Genomic DNA, 19575 nt, shown 5'->3' on the forward strand with positions numbered 1-19575 from the left:
TCCCTTGTTCAAGGGCACCTCAGCTGTGACAAGGAGGTGGACTGACACCCCTCCAGCTATCAGTTTCACCAATCTTTTTGGTGGCGAGAGTGGGAATCGAACCACCAATTGTTCGCCAACCTTGAACGACTGACTAACCACTGAGCCACGGCCGCCTAATATTAAATCCTCTCTTTGTCTCTCTGAGAGACAACCTTTGTGCCATGATTGATGATGTCACATCTGTAACCCTGCGGTGTTGACAGTCTAATCACTGGGCAGCCAAGCAACCACGAACACTGCACACTTCCCTTTCTGTATCATTATAATTATGATGTAAATACATGCTCAGTTTTGGCATGGTCACGCAGCAGAGCTTCATTGTGGGCTATGCTGAAGCACCCAGGCATTCACCGCCATCCGGGCCTCTTTTGTGGGCCACAGAAGACCGTTGCCAGCCACCACCACCAGGAGGAAACGGATAGGTGTCATCTGAAGAGTGGCGCCCCATGGTTCAACCACTTCTTGGCAAGCCTCCCTATCCACTGGACGACTGCACAGATGCTACACCAGAGCAGGGTGTGCACAGAGGTCGGGTTCAGGGTCCCTGTCCCATGACTCATGGTCCAAACCTTCACCTTGGCACCTTAACTTCAACATGGTATGGTGGTGTCGCCCTGGCTGTTTGTGCTCCACTTCCAGGAACACAACTCTTCTCCCTCTTCTTCCCTCCTCTGGTGGTAGCAGCGAGGTTCAGAGGTCCGGAGAGGAGAGCTTTACCATCACGGACCATTAGAAACTTTAGAGAAGGGAATTTTATGTGGTCAGTTTGAAAATCAGTTGCACGTTTTCTGCTCTGCCATCTTTCCTTCGTCTGGACCGCAGTCCATTCTGGGGGCACAAGCCCATACAAGTCCCCCCCACTTGCATCTTGGGTAAAATGGGCGGAGCGAGAACAAATCCGAGCACATCGACCATACCTGCCTTGTTGTGTACTTTGAACTGTAACAGTACTTGGGCTGAGACTGATGATGTTTCAGAACACAAGCAGAGACAGGTCCACAGACTGAGAGACGGCCACAGCGTCAACAGTTCAGAAACCGTGAACAGGAAGTGCAGAATCACCACCACCATCTGGTTGTCTTTCCTCTGAACACACACCAGCCTGTTGGCACCTTGTTAGCACATAAACACACATTTGATTCCTGTAAACACAACCCGAGAGGCCCGGTTCTGAGCCGCTCTGAGTGTGTGTGTTTGTGTCACCTGACTGCTCTGGAAGTGTGTGTGCTCGGGGATTCGGACCATCAGCTCGGTCTCATATGTGCCGTAGTTTAAGGCCGACACGACAACAACACTGACTGATCATCACCGACCAACTCTTAGACACACTAACACACACACAGGTGTTGGTACTTCAGGGTTTCTGAGGACCTTTGCAAAGATAAAACCCTCTGAAGTGAGGACCGCCACATATATACCTGTATAGTCTGTTTATACCTTTCAGCATTGATGGAGCCTTTCCAGATGTGCAGGTTTCCAGGTACTTATAATGCATTGGGTTGGATACTCCCTTTATATCCGTTACCAAGGAGTTGCTGGTGTTCGGAGAGGCCAACAACTAGCAGACCTAAACTGGTGACCCACCTGATGTAAAATACAACAATTGGTTTATTAGTTGGTAATCTCCCTTTGAGGATCAATGAGTAGAACGAGTACTCTCTTTCTTATTGGCCACCGTCGGCCACTCAGTTACCGGTGCGGACTTATCATTGATCAGATCAGCAGCTGGCTTCAGAATAGTTATAGCCTCCTGTGACAAGTATGTAGCCACCGCCGGGTGCTCAATAGTCTTAATTTTGGCCCTCATACTGCACCATACCTTCCAGGTCCGTGATGAGTCTCTGCCTCAAGTGGAGGAGTTTAAATAGCTCAGGATCCTATTAAATCTAAATTCTAAAAGTATCAAATACTCTGGAAGAAAAATCTATTAAAACTCAACGTCCTCTAATAAAAAGTAACAATTGAATCAATCTGTTGAGATAAAGAGTAAAATATGTTCAAATGATAAACAATCCACAAAGAAATAAAAATATAAGATAAAACATCTGAGATACAATTTATAAAAATGATACATTTTCATCAAAAAAGTAAAATTTTTAGATAAATAAGTAAACATTTTATCAAAAAGTCTAAAATCATTAAAAAGTCTAAATGTTCAGATACTAAATACAAATTTAATTTAAAAGAGAAAATATCAGAATGATTTTTGAAAATCTTTATTGAAGATTTTAAAAATTCAACACTTCAAAGACAAAGTCAAACATTGTGAGACTGAATTTTAAAAATAATAATGTAAAATGATGTAAAATATCAAATATCTGAGAGGAGAAATCAATAATACAGTCTATAGTCGCACGTCATCAGGATGAACCCTGGCTGCTCACCAAACTTCTGCTCATTGGAGCAGAATCAGTGAAGATCTGTCAGCAGGGTGGAATCCATCTGGGCTGATTGCAGCTCAGTGATTCCTCTCTGATGTCACAGTTTGTCACATGTCACATGACATCAACTGAATGGTCTCAGCTGAAGTGAGCTGCAGAGAAACACAAGATATATGTTGTGGAGAAAAAACAGAGTAGTGGGATTTGTCCGGACAGACTCTTGGGGAATTTGGGGAACAAGAACCGAAAAGACACACAGCAGGATATAAGGACTTCCTAAAGACAATAGATATTGTCTAAATGGTATTGTTTAATACTTTCTCTGTGTGCTGCCACTATGTCTGAGATTTCCACAAACATCTTCTGTTGTTGACCTTATCAGAGAACATCCCAACCTCATTCAGGATGTGGTGTGGAGTTTGATTCACTCCTACATATGCCCCCTGAAATCCCTAAACAGTGATTTAAAAAGCAAACTAAATTGATTGATAATTTATATAATCTACTGCCATACATTCTAAGTACATGAAACATTACCAAATAAAAATAATGTGCAACAAATAAAACACCACTAATAACTTTAAAAAAAATATATGAAACAATCATAAAACCTAACAAAATAAAATGTAATAAATCAACTGTTACCATCTCGTTAATCCACAGTTTGCAGCGTGTTGGAGTGAAAAACCCGTCTGGCTGCTTCTGTTTGTAACTCATAACTTTATTGATAGGAAATTCTCCGCTGGCCCCATTCTCCCCCAGGTGGAGGCTGACCTCCAAACAACAAAAGGTCCAGCTCCAAACTGTTTCCTTTTGCCAACGACAAAGGACAGCTTAGATGAAAAACTACAAGAAGTTCTTGAGCAAATTTCAGTGTGAAGCTTTGACTGGAAACACCCAGAAAAACAACATCCTGGAAGAATGGCAGCTTCCATCTTTAAAGGACTGGAAGAGGAAGAAGTTTCCGAGGAATCATTTAGAAGAGTTTCAGACAGAAACTGACTGAATCCATGAATCTGAAAAGGTGTTTCTGAGTGAAAGAGACAGACATGAACAGACTGAACTATCTGTTCAGCAGGGATTCTCTGACAGGAGGACACTCTGTATACTCAGCACAGAGACAACCAGGAACCATGTGAACCTAACCAGACTGTAAACCCAGGATGCAGAGGTTCTTCAGTGAATGTGGTGCTGAAGGTGTGGAGGTGGATCAGTGTGTCAGAGGAGACTCTGTAGAAGGACAGAGTGCCAGCAGGACGGTCCACATACACTGCTGCTCTGTTACCGACAGAGGAGGAGGAGGAGGAGGAGGAGGAGGAGGAGGAGGAGGAGGAGGAGATGGATGTTTCTCTGTTATTGTGCCTGACAGAGTAACCTCCATCAGAGCACCTCAGACTCCAGGACTGATCATTGTATCCAAACATACAGTCACTGTCTCCTCCTCTCCTGCTGATTCCTCTGTAACTCACTGATATATAAACTCTTCCTCTCCACTCGACCTCCCAGTAACAGCGACCAGTCAGAACATTTCTACACAGCAGCTGAGCACAGTCATCAAACCTGTCTGGATGATCAGGATATGACTGATCCTCCTTCACACATGTCACCTTCCTGTTGTTGTCAGACAGTTTCAGGTTTCTGTTCACTGTGTTTGTGTCGATTATGAGTTGACAGGAATCTGATGGAGAGAACAAACACAATCCAGCTGCAGTTATTGATCTATCATCTGTTCACTTTGATCAATGAGTGATGTGACAGTGTGAAGATGGCTGGATGTCATGAATCAGATGAAGAACACACTCACACTTCCTCAGCCCTGGTGTCAGCCATCGTTCTCCAGCAGGCTCCACCCTGAAAGGAGGAGGGGGGTCAGAGCAGCACCGTCTCTTTCAGCATCAAACATGGACATTACATGGCTCTCACACACACACTGTTCTACACTGAGAGAGATGCTGACTGCTCATGAGGACTTCACACAGCCCCACTTCAGAAACACAGAAATGTCCCTTTAACTGGATGAATAAAGTCTCTGAATCTGCTGAATATGTTTCCTTACAGGCTGAGCATTAACCAGCAGATGGTTGCTGGTATGTATGTTTTCTTTGGGGCCCATTTATCTGAGGAATGACACGATAAACCTCCATCATTCTGACAGATCCACGCTGTTTTAAGGGGACACCGGCTAATGCTGGCAGACATTTCCTCCTCCCCCTCACAGAGGTTTGCTCCTCCCTCGCTGCTCGGCATCACTTCTAACCAGCTCATGAGCCGGTTAGAAGGGAAATGATTAAAGCAGCAGAGCTCTCCTTACCTGAGAGTGTCCAGCCTCCACTGTGGATCCTCCAGTCCAGCTGAGAGCTGCCTCACTGCTGAGTCTCCTGGATGGTTGTAGCTCAGGTCCAGCTCTCTCAGATGGGAGGGGTTGGAGGTCAGAGCTGAGACCAGAGAAGCACAGCCTTCCTCTGTGATCAGACAGCCTGACAGGCTGCAGGAAACAACACAAATGGCAGAAACTGAGAGAAAAGACTCCAACAGCAGACACCATCCTGAACAGGTCAGCTGTTCATCCATGACTGTAAAGCAGAATTAAAATGATCAGCAGCTGAACAGTTGAATGAATTCTGACCTGAGAGCTTCCAGGTCACAGTTTGGACTCTGCAGTCCAACAGACAGCTGCTTCAGCCCTGAATCCTGCAGGTTGTTGTTACTCAGGTCCAGTTCTGTCAGGCTGGAGGACTGGGAGCTGAGAGCTGAGGACAGAGCTGCACAGCTTCTCTCTGAGAGGTTACAGCCGCTCAGTCTGAGGAGGGAATAACAGGAAGAGAATTAAGTTATGTAGTTATTCATTATTCAAGTTAAAGATGGTTGAATTAATGAATAATGATGACATTTATCCTAATTATGGGTGCCGATGCTGGACTATTATTCTTCCGTTTCCGTCATGAATTTCGGTTACCTACTAGTCTAGCAGCGATGGTCCGACCGGCATAAAAAAGCACACCGCTGCGTGCGCAACGACCTCGATCGGTGTGCAATGACGTTTGGCTCTCATTAGTCAAAAGGAATTCCGGCTAAATCGGAAAAAGTGGGAAAATTGTGGATGGGAAAATGCATTGAAGAGCACTTAACGAGCCAATTTTGGCGCTCAAAATTCCTTATTTCAGAGGCCATATAACTCAGCCATAAACCATAACACAGACCTCATTCAAAGTTTATATGTGACAGGAGACTCTCAGCTTTAACTGAAGTAAAGGGTTTGTTGATAGGGCGGGCAGTAGATTGGCACCCATCAAAATGTCTTCAGAAATTTTCTAGTTATATATTATAAAGTGTTGCCACCTTCTTGCAGCGTGTTTCTTTCCTCTTGATGTAAACTGATCTGATGGAACTGTTTGCTGTGAATCTGTGTTATCTACAAACTGAAATTATCTGAGAAATAACTCAGTTATTTTCTCTCCTTTAAACAAGAAAACAGCAGACACCATCCTGAACAGGTCAGCTGTTCATCCATGACTGTAAAGCAGAATTAAAATGATCAGCAGCTGAACAGTTGAATGAATCCTGACCTGAGAGCTTCCAGGTCACAGTTTGGACTCTGCAGTCCAACAGACAGCTGCTTCAGCCCTGAATCCTGCAGGTTGTTGTTACTCAGGTCCAGTTCTGTCAGGCTGGAGGACTGGGAGCTGAGAGCTGAGGACAGAGCTGCACAGCTTCTCTCTGAGAGGTTACAGCCGCTCAGTCTGAGGAGGGAATAACAGGAAGAGAATTAAGTTATGTAGTTATTCATTATTCAAGTTAAAGATGGTTGAATTCATTAATAATGATGACATTTATCCTAGTTATATATTATAAAGTGTTTCCACATTCTTGCAGCGTGTTTCTTTCCTCTTGATGTAAACTGATCTGATGGAACTGTTTGCTGTGAATCTGTGTTATTTACAAACTGAAATTATCTGAGAAATAACTCAGTTATTTTCTCTCCTTTTAACAAGTAAACAGAGCATTTAAAACATATTTATCTCTGTACTCACACAGCTTTGTTGGAGGCTTTGACCACTGGCAGCAGCCTCAGAAGAGCCTCCTCTGAAGCAGAGTATTTCTTCAGCTCAAACTCATCCAGATGTTTTCCTGATGACAGTAAGATGAAGACCAGAGCTGACCACTGAGCAGGAGACAGTTCATCTGTGGAGAGACTTCCTGATCTCAGGGCCTGTTGGATCTCCTCCACCAGAGAACGATCATTCAGTTCATTCAGACAGTGGAACAGATTGATGCTTCTCTCTGCAGACAGATTCTCACTGATCTTCTTCTTGATGTAATCAACTGTTTCCTGATTGGTCTGTGAGCTACTTCCTGTCTGTGTCAGCAGGCCTCGTAGGAGCCTCTGATTGGTCTGCAGGGAAAGACCCAGGAGGAAGCGGAGGAACAGGTCCAGGTGTCCGTTTGGACTCTCTAAGGCCTTGTTCACAGCACTCTGGTAGAAGAGAGTCTCTTTCAGTGTTTTAGACTTCTTAGACTTTGGTTGTTCTCTCATCAGGTTGAGTCCAGAGTTGCTGAAGGTCAGATGCACATGAAGAGCAGCCAGAAACTCCTGAACACTCAGATGGATGAAGCAGAACACCTTCTCCTGGTACAGCCCTCTCTCCTCTCTAAAGATCTGTGTGAACACTCCTGAGTACACTGAGGCTGCTGAGATATCGATGCCACACTCTGTCAGGTCTGATTCATAGAAGATCAGGTTTCCTTTCTGCAGCTGCTCAAAAGCCAGTTTTCCCAGAGACTCAATCATCTTCCTGCTCTCTGGACTCCAGTGTGGATCTATCTCAGCTCCTCCATCATACTTGAGCTTCTTCACTTTGGCCTGAACCACCAGGAAGTGGATGTACATCTCAGTCAGGGTGCTGGGCAGCTCTGCTCCCTCTCTGGTGTCCAACACATCCTCCAGAACTGTAGCAGTGATCCAGCAGAAGACCGGGATGTGGCACATGATGTGGAGGCTTCGGGATGTCTGGATGTGGGAGATGATCCTGCTGGCCTGCTCCTCATCTCTGAATCTCTTCCTGAAGTACTCCTCCTTCTGTGGGTCAGTGAACCCTCTGACCTCTGTCACCATGCCAACACAGCCAGCAGGGATCTGATTGGCTGCTGCGGGTCGTGTGGTTATCCAGAGGCGAGCAGAGGGAAGCAGCTCCCCCCTGATGAGGTTTGTCAGCAGCACATCCACTGAGGTGGGCTCTGTAGCATCAGTCAGGGGCTCCTTGCTGTGGAAGTCCAGAGGAAGTCGACACTCATCCAGACCGTCAAAGATGAACACAACCTGGAACTGTTCAAAGCTGCAGATTCCTGCTGCTTTGGTCTCAGTAAAGAAGTGATGAACAAGCTCCACCAAGCTGAACTTTCTCTCTTTCAGCACATTCAGCTCTCTGAAAGTGAATGGAAACATGAAGTGGATGTCCTGGTTGGCTTTGCCTTCAGCCCAGTCCAGAGTGAACTTCTGTGTTAAGACTGTTTTCCCAATGCCAGCCACTCCCTTTGTCAGCACTGTTCTGATTGGTTCATCTCTTCCAGGTGGGCCTTTAAAGATGTCTTCCTGTCTGATGGATGTTTCTGCTCTGCCTGCTTTCCTGGATGCTGCTTCAATCTGTCTGACCTCATGTTCATCATTGACCTCTCCGCTCCCTCCCTCTGTGATGTAGAGCTCTGTGTAGATCTGATTCAGAAGGGTTGGCTTTCCTGCTTTAGGAATCCCCTCAAACACACACTGGAACTTCTTCTTCAGAGCAGATTTAACTTTACGTCCACAAAGTTCTGAATGAAGAGAACAAGTAACATCAGTCAACAGACATTTCAACCCTGTACAGAATGAGTATCTGAACATCTGCTGTTCTGTGTGCTGAGCAGGGCTCCGAACCGGTTCAAGGAACGAAAACGAAAACCGAAAACGAACGGAATTTTACGAGGAACGGAAACGGAAACGAAAACGAAATGGTCTTCAACTATTCCGGAACAGAAACGTTATTCTGAAATCCACAAAACCGGTTAATAACGTTTTTTTTCGTTCTCTATATATTTTATAAAGTTTCACAAAAGCATAGCCTTTGTCAGGGGAAAAAAAAAGACTACTTCCGGTTGTGCGTTCACTTCGCTGCCCGCTAGGCTCAATGCAGGCAGCTGTCACGAATCACTTCCTTTATCCACTACTTAGTCTAGTTATCCACTAGTTATCCACTAGTTAAGTGATGGTTCGGAGTAGATTCACCCTAGGGTCATTTGAACCGTGACATCCAGCCAAGTAGCCCACCCGCAGTTTTTCCGATATTGGCTGAACATCAGCTGAGTTACTGAGTTATCCCGAATAGCTTAGTACAAGCGCTAACGGACCCTGGCAGTATCTCCAAAATGACCACACTAAAATCACATGCCATGACACCAAACTTCTACAGTAGTACAACTATGGTCTGTACTCACAAAACGATGCATTTGGAAGTTTGTACATAGTCCAGGAGTTTATTATTATCAACACAAGCCTAATAGCTTCTCTGTTGCTAAAGCTGCGTCAACGTCACTTCCTTGATCTGGGAGCTTCAATGTAAGATGAGGGTTGATCTACTACTGTAGACAACAAAGCAAGGCTGCTCAATTTCTCCATTGATAAAATAAATTCACAACTCTACAACAATAAAAATTCATAAAAAAACCATGTAGAATATAGCATATACTTTGTTGTCTCCAGTAGTAGATCAACCCTCATCTTACATTGAAGCTCCCAGATCGAGGAAGTGACGTTGACGCAGCTTTAGCCCATCTGAATGTTTTTGGATGCTGCCGGTGATTTATTATTTTTGGGCATAGAGCTACGGTGTAAATCAAGGGCAAATACTAATGAGTACGTCTATTCTAAGGTAAAGTCCACACACGTAGACTTGATAGGCCCGCCAAACACTGCTGGAACGATAAGAACGAACGATATTTTACGTTCCGAACCGGAAAACGTTAAACATGCCTGAACCGTTCGGAACGGAACGATTGAAAAATAATTTCGTTTTCATGCCCTGGTGCTGAGACATCAGTAAATGTGTAATTTATCCAGCAGGTTAAATCTTTAGAGAAATCCTCTTACTACGGTGAGTAAAATGCGGCAATGACAAAAACGACCGGAGCACACGCGCTGCAAACCCCAAAACACAATGGAAGTTCGCAAGGCCACTAGGGGGTCTCGACCTGTGGGATAGGGGATCGACTATGGGAGATCTACTATATTAATGAAAGAGAAGAAAGTCAAAAGGTACGTTGTCATTTATGTCTTTTTTAAACACTTGGCCGTAATCTTTTACTTTATTATAGAAGAGCAGCGGAGTTATGTCACTATAATAAGGTAAAAGATTACGGCCAAGTGTTTAAAAAAGACTTTCTTCTCTTTCATTAATGTGGTAGATCTCCCATAGTCGATCCCCTATCCCACAGGTCGAGACCCCCTAGTGGCCTGGCGAACTTCCGTTGTGATTTGAAGTTTGCAGCATTTTTCTCTTGCAGCATTTTATTGTTGGATTTGTTTCGGCGTTTGCAGCACTTTTGCACGTGTCGGCCACCGTATCTTACTGCTCTGCAGACGGTCAGCCAGCTCCTCCTGCTTCATTCTCCTCAGGAAGTGAGCTGTGATCTTCACTAATGCCTCTCTGCTGCTCCTCTGCTCTTCATCCTCACCCTCCCTCTGACTCTCTAAGCATTCTGGGTAATCTGGACTCAGAGCCTTCTGCATCTTCTTCAGCTCCTCCTTCACAAAAGTGAGCATGTTGTCCTCCAGCAGCTGGAACAGAAAACTATATGAATGAGCCAATCAGACTGAAACCATGGAGCCAAACATCAGATCCATGTTGGACACACTGACAACCCGCTGGCCTACAGAGTGCAGCATGGAGATGGCTGTGAGCAGAACAGATGGAAAAGTAGTTGTTGTACATGTACAGACCATAAATATGGAGTCCAGCTGTGTTTGATGCTGCTGGGCAGACGGACCACTGGGACCCTCTGAGCTCTGCTGGTCCACTCTGTGGAGGAATCATGAAGAATGAGCTCACATTGTGTCTGTCCACACAGAGAGCAACACAAGGTGAAGGTCCATGAAGGGATGTGTGGATGTGAGCAGTGAACGCAGCCATAAAGCAGCTGATTAACTCTGAAGCTGCTCATCATCAGCATCTGTGTTCCAGAAGATAAGAGCTCAGTGTGTTTCTAACAGTGGGAGGAAGCTGATGTCAGATGAAGCAGTGTGAGGAGGAAGGGATACAGAACTGTGTGAACAGACAAAAGATTTGTTTCTTTGTGAGGAGTCCAGCTGACGTGTTGGTTGGATCGTAGCTGTAGTTTCTCAAATACAACAAAAACTTCAGTCTGGAATTAGTTCATTGGTTTCCAAATTTATTGAACAGAAACAAGTCCAAAGAAATTATTTCAGAGTCTTCATTGACCAACTTCTTTGTATTCAGAAAACAGAACCAAATGTAGAACCTGATGCAGCAACACTCAGTAAAAGTTGTTCTGGTTCAGTCTCTCAACAAGGATGGGTCGTGGCTCACCGCTTTGGGCCAAACTCCATCAGAGAATCATCAATAAGTTCAGCAAATATTTCTCAGAGTAAGATTGTAAAGAACTTTGCTCTTTCAGCATCTAAATGTTAATTTGACTCCCTAAAAGAGACCTATTTTAACATCCATTCTTTCCACTTTGACAGTTTCACATGTGAACATGAAATGGATGTGAATCAGAGCTCACATTAAACACAAGTTGGAATAAGAACTGTTCAAACTGACTCTGGTACATTTTACAGTGTTACACCATTTACACACAGCTCACCTCTGAGGCCGTGAACGTTGGTCTGCTTTAAAGTTAATAAAATGATCCTTTGACCTGTCGCTCTGCATGGACACACAGCTGGGTTCAGGTTCAGGTTCAGGTTCAGGTTCAGGTTCAGGTTCAGGTTCAGGTTCAGGTTCAGGTTCAGGTCTCTGATAGCTGCTAACAGGAAAAAAACACTTGTTTAATTTAAATTTACATGTTCAGTAAAATTCAGTTTGGATTAAAAAGTAAAAATATGACAGATTTTGTTTTAAATTACATCAATAAAATGATACAAATATATCAATAAATCAACTGAAAATTACATTTTGTTTCAATAAAGAGCTGAAAGACTAAAGTAAACATCACATTACACACATGATGCAGATAATTAATCTCATCAGAGCAGAGGTGTCAAGTAACGAAGTACAAATACTTTGTTACTGTACTTAAGTACACTTTTTATGTATCTGTACTTTACTCCATTACTTATTTTTCTGCCTACTTCTGACTTCTACTTATTACATTTTCACACAAGTATCTGTACTTTCTATTCCTTACATTTTCAAAACAAACAGCCTCGTTACTTTTTTTTCAGTTTAATGTTTATGTATTTCACGTCATGTGCGCCATCCACACCTAGTGAGAACGAGTGTAATTGGATGAATCATATAACGCAAACACTCATCGGTTAGGTTATTCGTCAAATTTGTGCTGACACACAAGGAAATCGTCATTCGTCAGAAGCAAGCAGGTGTTCTACAAACTGCAAAAGCGAAGCGTGTAACATAATCTTAGTATGTATGCAAAATTGTTGCACTCTCCTACTCCGTGCCATTTTCAGAGCGTTTTAGGTGCTCTGTATGTAGTGTTAAAAAGCTCATTTTCGTTTCAGTTTTTGTCTTGACTGTCAGCTATGACAAAGGGGGAACGTGCGTGTGTATATCTTTTTTCTTTGAATTTTTCAGACAGTAAGACTTTTTTTTTTTTTTTTTTTGATGGGACGAACAGGAATACCTCACGACCTATCTCTTGAATACTACCTCATGTGTAATTGAATTCCAATAAAGTTTGAGAAAGAACATGCTCCTTGAGTGACTTTGTCTTTGACAGTAATGGTTTTTATGATTGTTGTCTTGGGCCACATGTAGCACTAACCAGTTTTCAAATTAAGCTTGCAATTCATATAGTGGCATCTACCTTTTTGTGTGTGTTTTTTTTTACTTTATTTTTTTTTTTTTATTTAAAGGTTACTTTATACTTTTATACTTTAAGTAGGTTTTGGAGCACATACTTTTTCACTTTTACTTGAGTAGAGGTCAAGTTGATACTTCAACTTTTACCAGTGTTTTAAAACTGCAGTATCTATACTTCTACTTAAGTAACAAATGTGTGTACTTTTGACACCACTGCATCAGAGACATCAAGAACTGATCCAAGTCTGAAATAATTCATCTGAAACATGATGCAGCCTCCACTGAACACTGAAAACTACTGACTGACAGTCTGATGAAAGACTCTGTCTGAGCCCCCCAACACTTTTTACTGATCCTCTCGTAAAGGACCCACTGCTGTACTGAGGTTCAGCTTCATGTTATTGATCCATGTGACTTTGTTCATGTTAGACTGTTTGTAAAGCAGCTGACTTTGTTCATGTTAGACTGTTTGTAAAGCAGCTGACTTTGTTCATGTTAGACTGTAAAGCAGCTGACTTTGTTCATGTTAGACTGTTTGTAAAGCAGCTGACTTTGTTCATGTTAGACTGTTTGTAAAGCAGCTGACTTTGTTCATGTTAGACTGTTTGTAAAGCAGCTGACTTTGTTCATGTCAGACTGTTTGTAAAGCAGCCGACTTTGTTCATGTCAGACTGTTTGTAAAGCAGCCGACTTTGTTCATGTTAGACTGTTTGTAAAGCAGCTGACTTTGTTCATGTTAGACTGTTTGTAAAGCAGCTGACTTTGTTCATGTTAGACTGTTTGTAAAGCAGCTGACTTTGTTCATGTTAGTCTGTTTGTAAAGCAGCTGACTTTGTTCATGTTAGACTGTTTGTAAAGCAGCTGACTTTGTTCTTGTTAGACTGTTTGTAAAGCAGCTGACTTTGTTCAGTTAGACTGTTTGTAAAGCAGCTGACTTTGTTCATGACATTTATTTTAGAAAAAGGTCCCATATAATAAATATTATGATTAATATTTTACTTCCTAAAAGAGACCTATTTTAACATCCATTCTTTCCACTTTGACAGTTTCACATGTGAACATGAAATGGATGTGAATCAGAGCTCACATTAAACACAAGTTGGAATAAGAAGTGTTCAAACTGACTCTGGTACATTTTACAGTGTTACACCATTTACACACAGCTCACCTCTGAGGCCGTGAACGTTGGTCTGATTTAAAGTTAATATAACGACCTGCTGACCCATCGCTCTGCATGGACACACAGCTGGGTTCAGGTTCAGGTTCAGGTTCAGGTCTCTGATAGCTGCTAACAGGAAAGAAAAACACTTGTTTAATTTAAATTTACATGTTCAGTAAAATTCAGTTTGGATTAAAAAGTAAAAATGTGACAGATTTGGTTTTAAATTACATCAATAAAATTATACAAATATATCAATAAATCAACTGAAAATTACATTTTGTTTCAATAAAGAGCAGAAAAACTAAAGTAAACATCAGATTACACACATGATGCAGCTAATTAATCTCATCAGAGACATCAAGAACTGATCCAAGTCTGAAATAATTCATCTGAAACATGATGCAGCCTCCACTGAACACTGAAAACTACTGACTGACAGTCTGATGAAAGACTCTGTCTGAGCCCCCCAACACTTTTTACTGATCCTCTCGTAAAGGACCCACTGCTGTACTGAGGTTCAGCTTCATGTTATTGATCCATGTGACTTTGTTCATGTTAGACTGTTAGTAAAGCAGCTGACTTTGTTCATGTTAGACTGTTTGTAAAGCAGCTGACTTTGTTCATGTTAGACTGTTTGTAAAGCAGCTGACTTTGTTCATGTTAGACTGTTGTAAAGCAGCTGACTTTGTTCATGTTAGACTGTTTGTAAAGCAGCTGACTTTGTTCATGTTAGACTGTTTGTAAAGCAGCTGACTTTGTTCATGTTAGACTGTTTGTAAAGCAGCTGACTTTGTTCATGTTAGACTGTTTGTAAAGCAGCTGACTTTGTTCATGTTAGACTGTTTGTAAAGCAGCTGACTTTGTTCATGTTAGACTGTTTGTAAAGCAGCTGACTTTGTTCAAAACAATTATTTTAGAAAAATAATAAATTATTAAATATTATTAATATTTTACCCCTTAAAAGAGACCTATTTTAACATCCATTCTTTCCACTTTGACAGTTTCACATGTGAACATGAAATGGATGTGAATCAGAGCTCACATTAAACACAAGTTGGAATAAGAACTGTTCAAACTGACTCTGGTACATTTTACAGTGTTACACCATTTACACACAGCTCACCTCTGAGGCCGTGCACGTTGGTCTGATTTAAAGTTAATAAAACGATCCGCTGACCTGTCGCTCTGCATGGACACACAGCTGGGTTCAGGTTCAGGTTCAGGTTCAGGTTCAGGTTCAGGTTCAGGTTCAGGTTCAGGTTCAGGTTCAGGTTCAGGTTCAGGTCTCCGATAGCTGCTAACAGGAAAAAAACACTTGTTTAATTTAAATTTTTAAAATTCAGCTGAAACTGAAACATGATGCAGCCTCCACTGAACACTGACAGATACTCACTGATAGCCTGATGAAAGACTCCAGTTGTTCCTCGAAAGATTTTCCACTGATCCTCTCGTAAAGTACCTACTGCTGTATTCAGGTTCAGGTCTCTGATAGCTGCTAACAGGAAAAAAACACTTGTTTAATTTAGATTTACATGTTCAGTCAAATTCAGTTTGGATTAAAAAGTAAAAATGTGACAGAAATTAAATAAATAAATAAAAAGTTTAAAAAAAGTAAAGAAAATAAATTAACTGAAAATTACACTTTGTTTCAATAAAGAGCAGAAAGACTAAAGTAAACATCACATTACACACATGATGCAGCTAATTAATCTCATCAGAGACATCAAGAACTGATCCAAGTCCCAAGAAATTCAGCTGAATCTGAAACATGATGCAGCCTCCACTGAACACTGACAGCTACTCACTGATAGCCTGATGAAAGACTCCGGTTGTAACCCCAGACATTTCCCGCTGATCCACTTGTAAAGGACCAACTGATGTATTCAGGTTCAGGTCTCTGATAGCTGCTAACAGGAAAAAAAAGTTGTTTAATTTAGATTTACATGTTCAGTAAAATTCAGTTTGGATTAAAAAGTAAAAATGTGACGGATTTGAGATTAAATCAAACAAGTTAACATCACTCACTGACATATCAGTAAAATTATACATTTTGAATAAAATAAACTGAAAACTACACTTTCTTTTAATAAAGAGCAGAAAGACTAAAGTAAACATCACATTACACACATGATGCAGCTAATTAATCTCATCAGAGACATCAAGAACTGATCCAAGTCCCAAGAAATAATCAATCTGAAAAGTGATAATTGTCAGAAGTCGTGGTGGAGCGGGAGTTTGAGGACCCAAATGCAGAGGTACCAGGAAGAAGGCGAGGGCTGGCAACAGGTTCACTGAAAAAAACTCAATTCAAAGTGCTGGCAAGGCAGGAGCTAAAAACTGCAAATAAACTAAAAGAGAAGCAAAGAGGGACGAACCGGCTGATCACAAGAAAAATACAGGAGAACATACACTGACACTGTGGAGGAATACAGGTTCCTGGTTATCATCTGAAACATGATGCAGCCTCCACTGAACACTGACAGATACTCACTGATAGGCTGCTGGAAGACTCTGGTTGTTCCTCAAAAGATTTTCCACTGATCCACTCGTAAAGGACCCACTGCTGTATTCAGGTTCAGGTCTCTGATAGCTGCTAACAGGAAAAAAACACTTGTTTAATTTAGATTTACATGTTCAGTAAAATTCAGTTTGGATTAAAAAGTAAAAATGTGAAAAAAATTAAATAAATAAATAAAAAGTTTTAAAAAAGTAAAGAAAATAACTTAACTGAAAAATACATTTTGTTTCAATAAAGAGCTGCAAGACTAAAGTAAACATCACATTACACACATGATGCAGCTAATTAATCTCATCAGAGACATCAAGAACTGATCCAAGTCTGAAATAATTCATCTGAAACATGATGCAGCCTCCACTGAATACTGACAGATACTCACTGATAGCCTGCTGGATGACTCTGGTTATAACCCCAGACATTTCCCACTGAACCTCTCGTAAAGGACCCACTGCTGTGCCATGTCCGCTGAATACTGAGAAAAAATATTTTATTAATAAAAATGTTTTCAAAGTGTATTTGATTAGTGAAATCCCCCCTGGATAGTTTATTAACTCACTCTGACTTTACATGTTATGTATAGCTGGACATGATGAATATTAATAAATTATACAGATATCAAATATTTTAACTTAGAACTATTGATCATCTTAATTGTTAGTCAGCTTGGTTTGAATACTGAAGACTTACTTTCTGTCAGATGGATCCATGCTGCTGAACTCACATCAGCTCACACACACTTTCTACCTTCATCTGCAGAGGAAACACACATCATTCATCTGCACATCAACTCACATCCTCTTTTCCATCATCTGTGCTGTAAAAAGATCAGCTGCTCCTCCTCTGATTGGCTCTGATTCTCTGTTTCATATCAGTGTCAGCTGAATGCAGTCAGACAGGAGTGCTGAGGCAGAGGAAGCTGCCATCAGCTGCTGTACTTCCACCACCTGTCCACTAGAGGGAGGCATGGAGCTACAGCCCAGCACACACCTCATGATCCCGATGACGATGATGAAGGATTCTGTCAGTTTAGTTTTCAGAGGACTTTTTAACAGCAAATACAAACAGGGACAGATGTTAGATCTGAGCTGTGTGAGGCTTTTAATAAAGCTGATCAAAAGTCTAAATACTGAGAAAAAGGAGCTGAAATTAAATAAAAATGAAATCAACGGAATGTAAAAGTGACTGAACCGCAATGAACTCTGAACATCATCATCAAACAAGTTAAATATCTGCTGCATCACAGCTTCATAACTGACATTCAGCTCATTTTATTCTGAAAGGTCAGACAGGAAGCTGCTCTTTCTGACTTTAAAGGTGCAGACGACACTTTGATTCCAGGAAATAAAAACATAAAACAGTTTGTTTGTGAAGAAAAAAAAGAAAAAAAATTGTTTCATCGTCATGTTGTTTGATTTCAGTTAATCAATAATCTGATCATCATGTCAATTTGTCTTCAACCACAAAGTGAAAATTGGAAATTGTGGCCCCTTGCAAATGCATTAAAATTCATGTACAATGGGAAAAAACAGCCTTATTTGGAGGCCTCATAACTCAGCCATACTTCATCATAGACACATCATTCAATGTTTAAACGGGTCAGGAAAGACTCAACTTTAACTGAACTAAAGGGTTTGCTGATATATTGTAAAGCTTTGACACAACAGCAGTTTAAGTTTTAGGAAAAATCAGGACTCCTCTCACTCTGCTGTCCTGGGGTCTCACACTATTTTGACCAGCTTGAAATTAATACCAAAATCAGTCAAACAAACTTCTCTCACGTCCAAAATATCTGCTGCACCCAGACAAAATATACTTAAAAATGTAGGTATTTGTGTCCTCTTTCACCCAAAGTCACCCTCATTGTGCTTGGCCTCACGGTTTTCTCTTAAATCCCCTCTGAGCGCAGAGAGCGACCACTCGGGCTGCCATTGACGGCCATTATAACCAGGTCGCCTCATCTCCTCATCAAATCAATGTGATGGCTGTTTTTAAAACTGCCATTAAAAAAATACCGTACATAGGAGCAGCATAAAAAATACACCAGTGGCTTCTGCCGTCCCTTCTGGCGCTCAGAGTTCAAGAAGTTTTCAGATATGACTTACAGTTTTTGAACAGCGACTGTTTGTTCGGGGCAAACATGTCAGTATTGAGCACCAAGGTCTCCCTGTCAGTCGGAGCTCATCTGCTCTTACACACACAGCTGATCCTCCTTATAAGGGCACAGCCAAGATGGCTGAACTGTTATAACAGCTTTTTTCCCGCCACTGTGTTATGTCTGCTCCCATTTCAACATGACTATAACATGGCAGCCTAACATATCTGTAAATGACACATCTCTCTCCTTTCAGATAATAATCACCAAACCTGTTAGAAAAAGGTTCAATCCACCTCAGGGGTGTTTGAGATTTAACGGCTATTTTTCTGGTCATGAATGTGAAAAATATATTTGAACTTCAATAAAATAAAAACATGAAACATAAAAAATATCACCTGATCATCATGTTGAATGATTCTAGTTAATCAATAATCTGATCATCATGTAGATTCGTCTTCAACCACAAACTGATCAAACTTGGTTCTGAAATAAGAAGTGAACATGTTCTCCAACATCACAGAGCAGAAACAAACAGGAAAGTTTGAACTTACAGATTGTTCAGAGCTGAAGAAGAAGTAGACTCCACTCGACAGACTGAGACACAGGTGAGCTGCTTCCTGGAACCAGTCAGAGCCGAGTCCACCTGTGATGGAGGCGGGACAGATAGAACCTGTCTGACCTTTGGAGTTCATGTTAAACACACCTCCAAGTTCCTGAACAACAAACTCTGATCTTTGTACTGCAGTTCTCTCTGAGATTCAGTGTAAATTCCCCTCATGAACATGGCTGCCCTTGAATCAGAACAGGTGTGTTCAGGTGTGCTCTGATGCTCATCAGCTCAGGATCAACAGTGAAATGAACTCTGAGAACAGACCACTCATCCTGGCAGTCAGGGAGGAGAGGATGGGCTAAACTGGATCCAGTGTTGGCTTTGTGTCAGCCTTTGACCAGTTTTTATCTCAGTAGAATAAAAAAAAGATGTGTTTTTAAGTCTAAGGCAAACTGCAAGAATCGTTTTAAACTGCTCGGATTCTAATTTTCTATCAGTGTTACTCATGTTTACTGTCTCAAACAGCTGATTGATCATGTGATCAGTCATGTGGGGAAGGTGTTTAGAAATTATTCACAAAAGCTGTTTTCCACAGCAAAAGGAAACAAAACTTTATTGTAATTTTCTGTTTGGTGGTTCAGACGGTGGATATAGAGCAGAAATAATGAAAATCTGGGCCCTCTGAGGGCAGAAGCTCAGACAGTAAATGCTCAGGTGGGCAGGAGTCCATCAGAACATCCGCCTCCCCTCCCAGAGGAGACTCATAATAACACAGAAACAAGTGATGGCCTTTATC

At 41.6% G+C, this 19575-nt stretch overlaps 1 protein-coding gene across 1 annotated transcript; it reads right to left on the bottom strand.

Moving 5' to 3' along the window:
- Positions 1–2339: 2339 nt before the first annotated feature.
- On the bottom strand, positions 2340–14937 carry LOC142371860 (uncharacterized). Its single transcript, XM_075454603.1, has 10 exons — positions 14794–14937; positions 13623–13739; positions 11277–11438; positions 10393–10471; positions 10023–10230; positions 6560–8231; positions 5050–5223; positions 4735–4908; positions 4228–4274; positions 2340–4101 (listed from the first exon to the last, which is right to left on the bottom strand). The coding sequence occupies exons 1-10, from the start codon at positions 14805–14807 to the stop codon at positions 3533–3535; spliced, it is 3216 nt and encodes a 1071-aa protein (XP_075310718.1). The 5' UTR covers positions 14808–14937; the 3' UTR covers positions 2340–3532.
- Between the last annotated feature and the right edge of the window lie 4638 nt (positions 14938–19575).

The sequence above is a fragment of the Odontesthes bonariensis genome, chromosome 21 (genome assembly GCF_027942865.1).
Source record: "Odontesthes bonariensis isolate fOdoBon6 chromosome 21, fOdoBon6.hap1, whole genome shotgun sequence".
Taxonomy (NCBI): Eukaryota; Metazoa; Chordata; class Actinopteri; order Atheriniformes; family Atherinopsidae; genus Odontesthes; species Odontesthes bonariensis.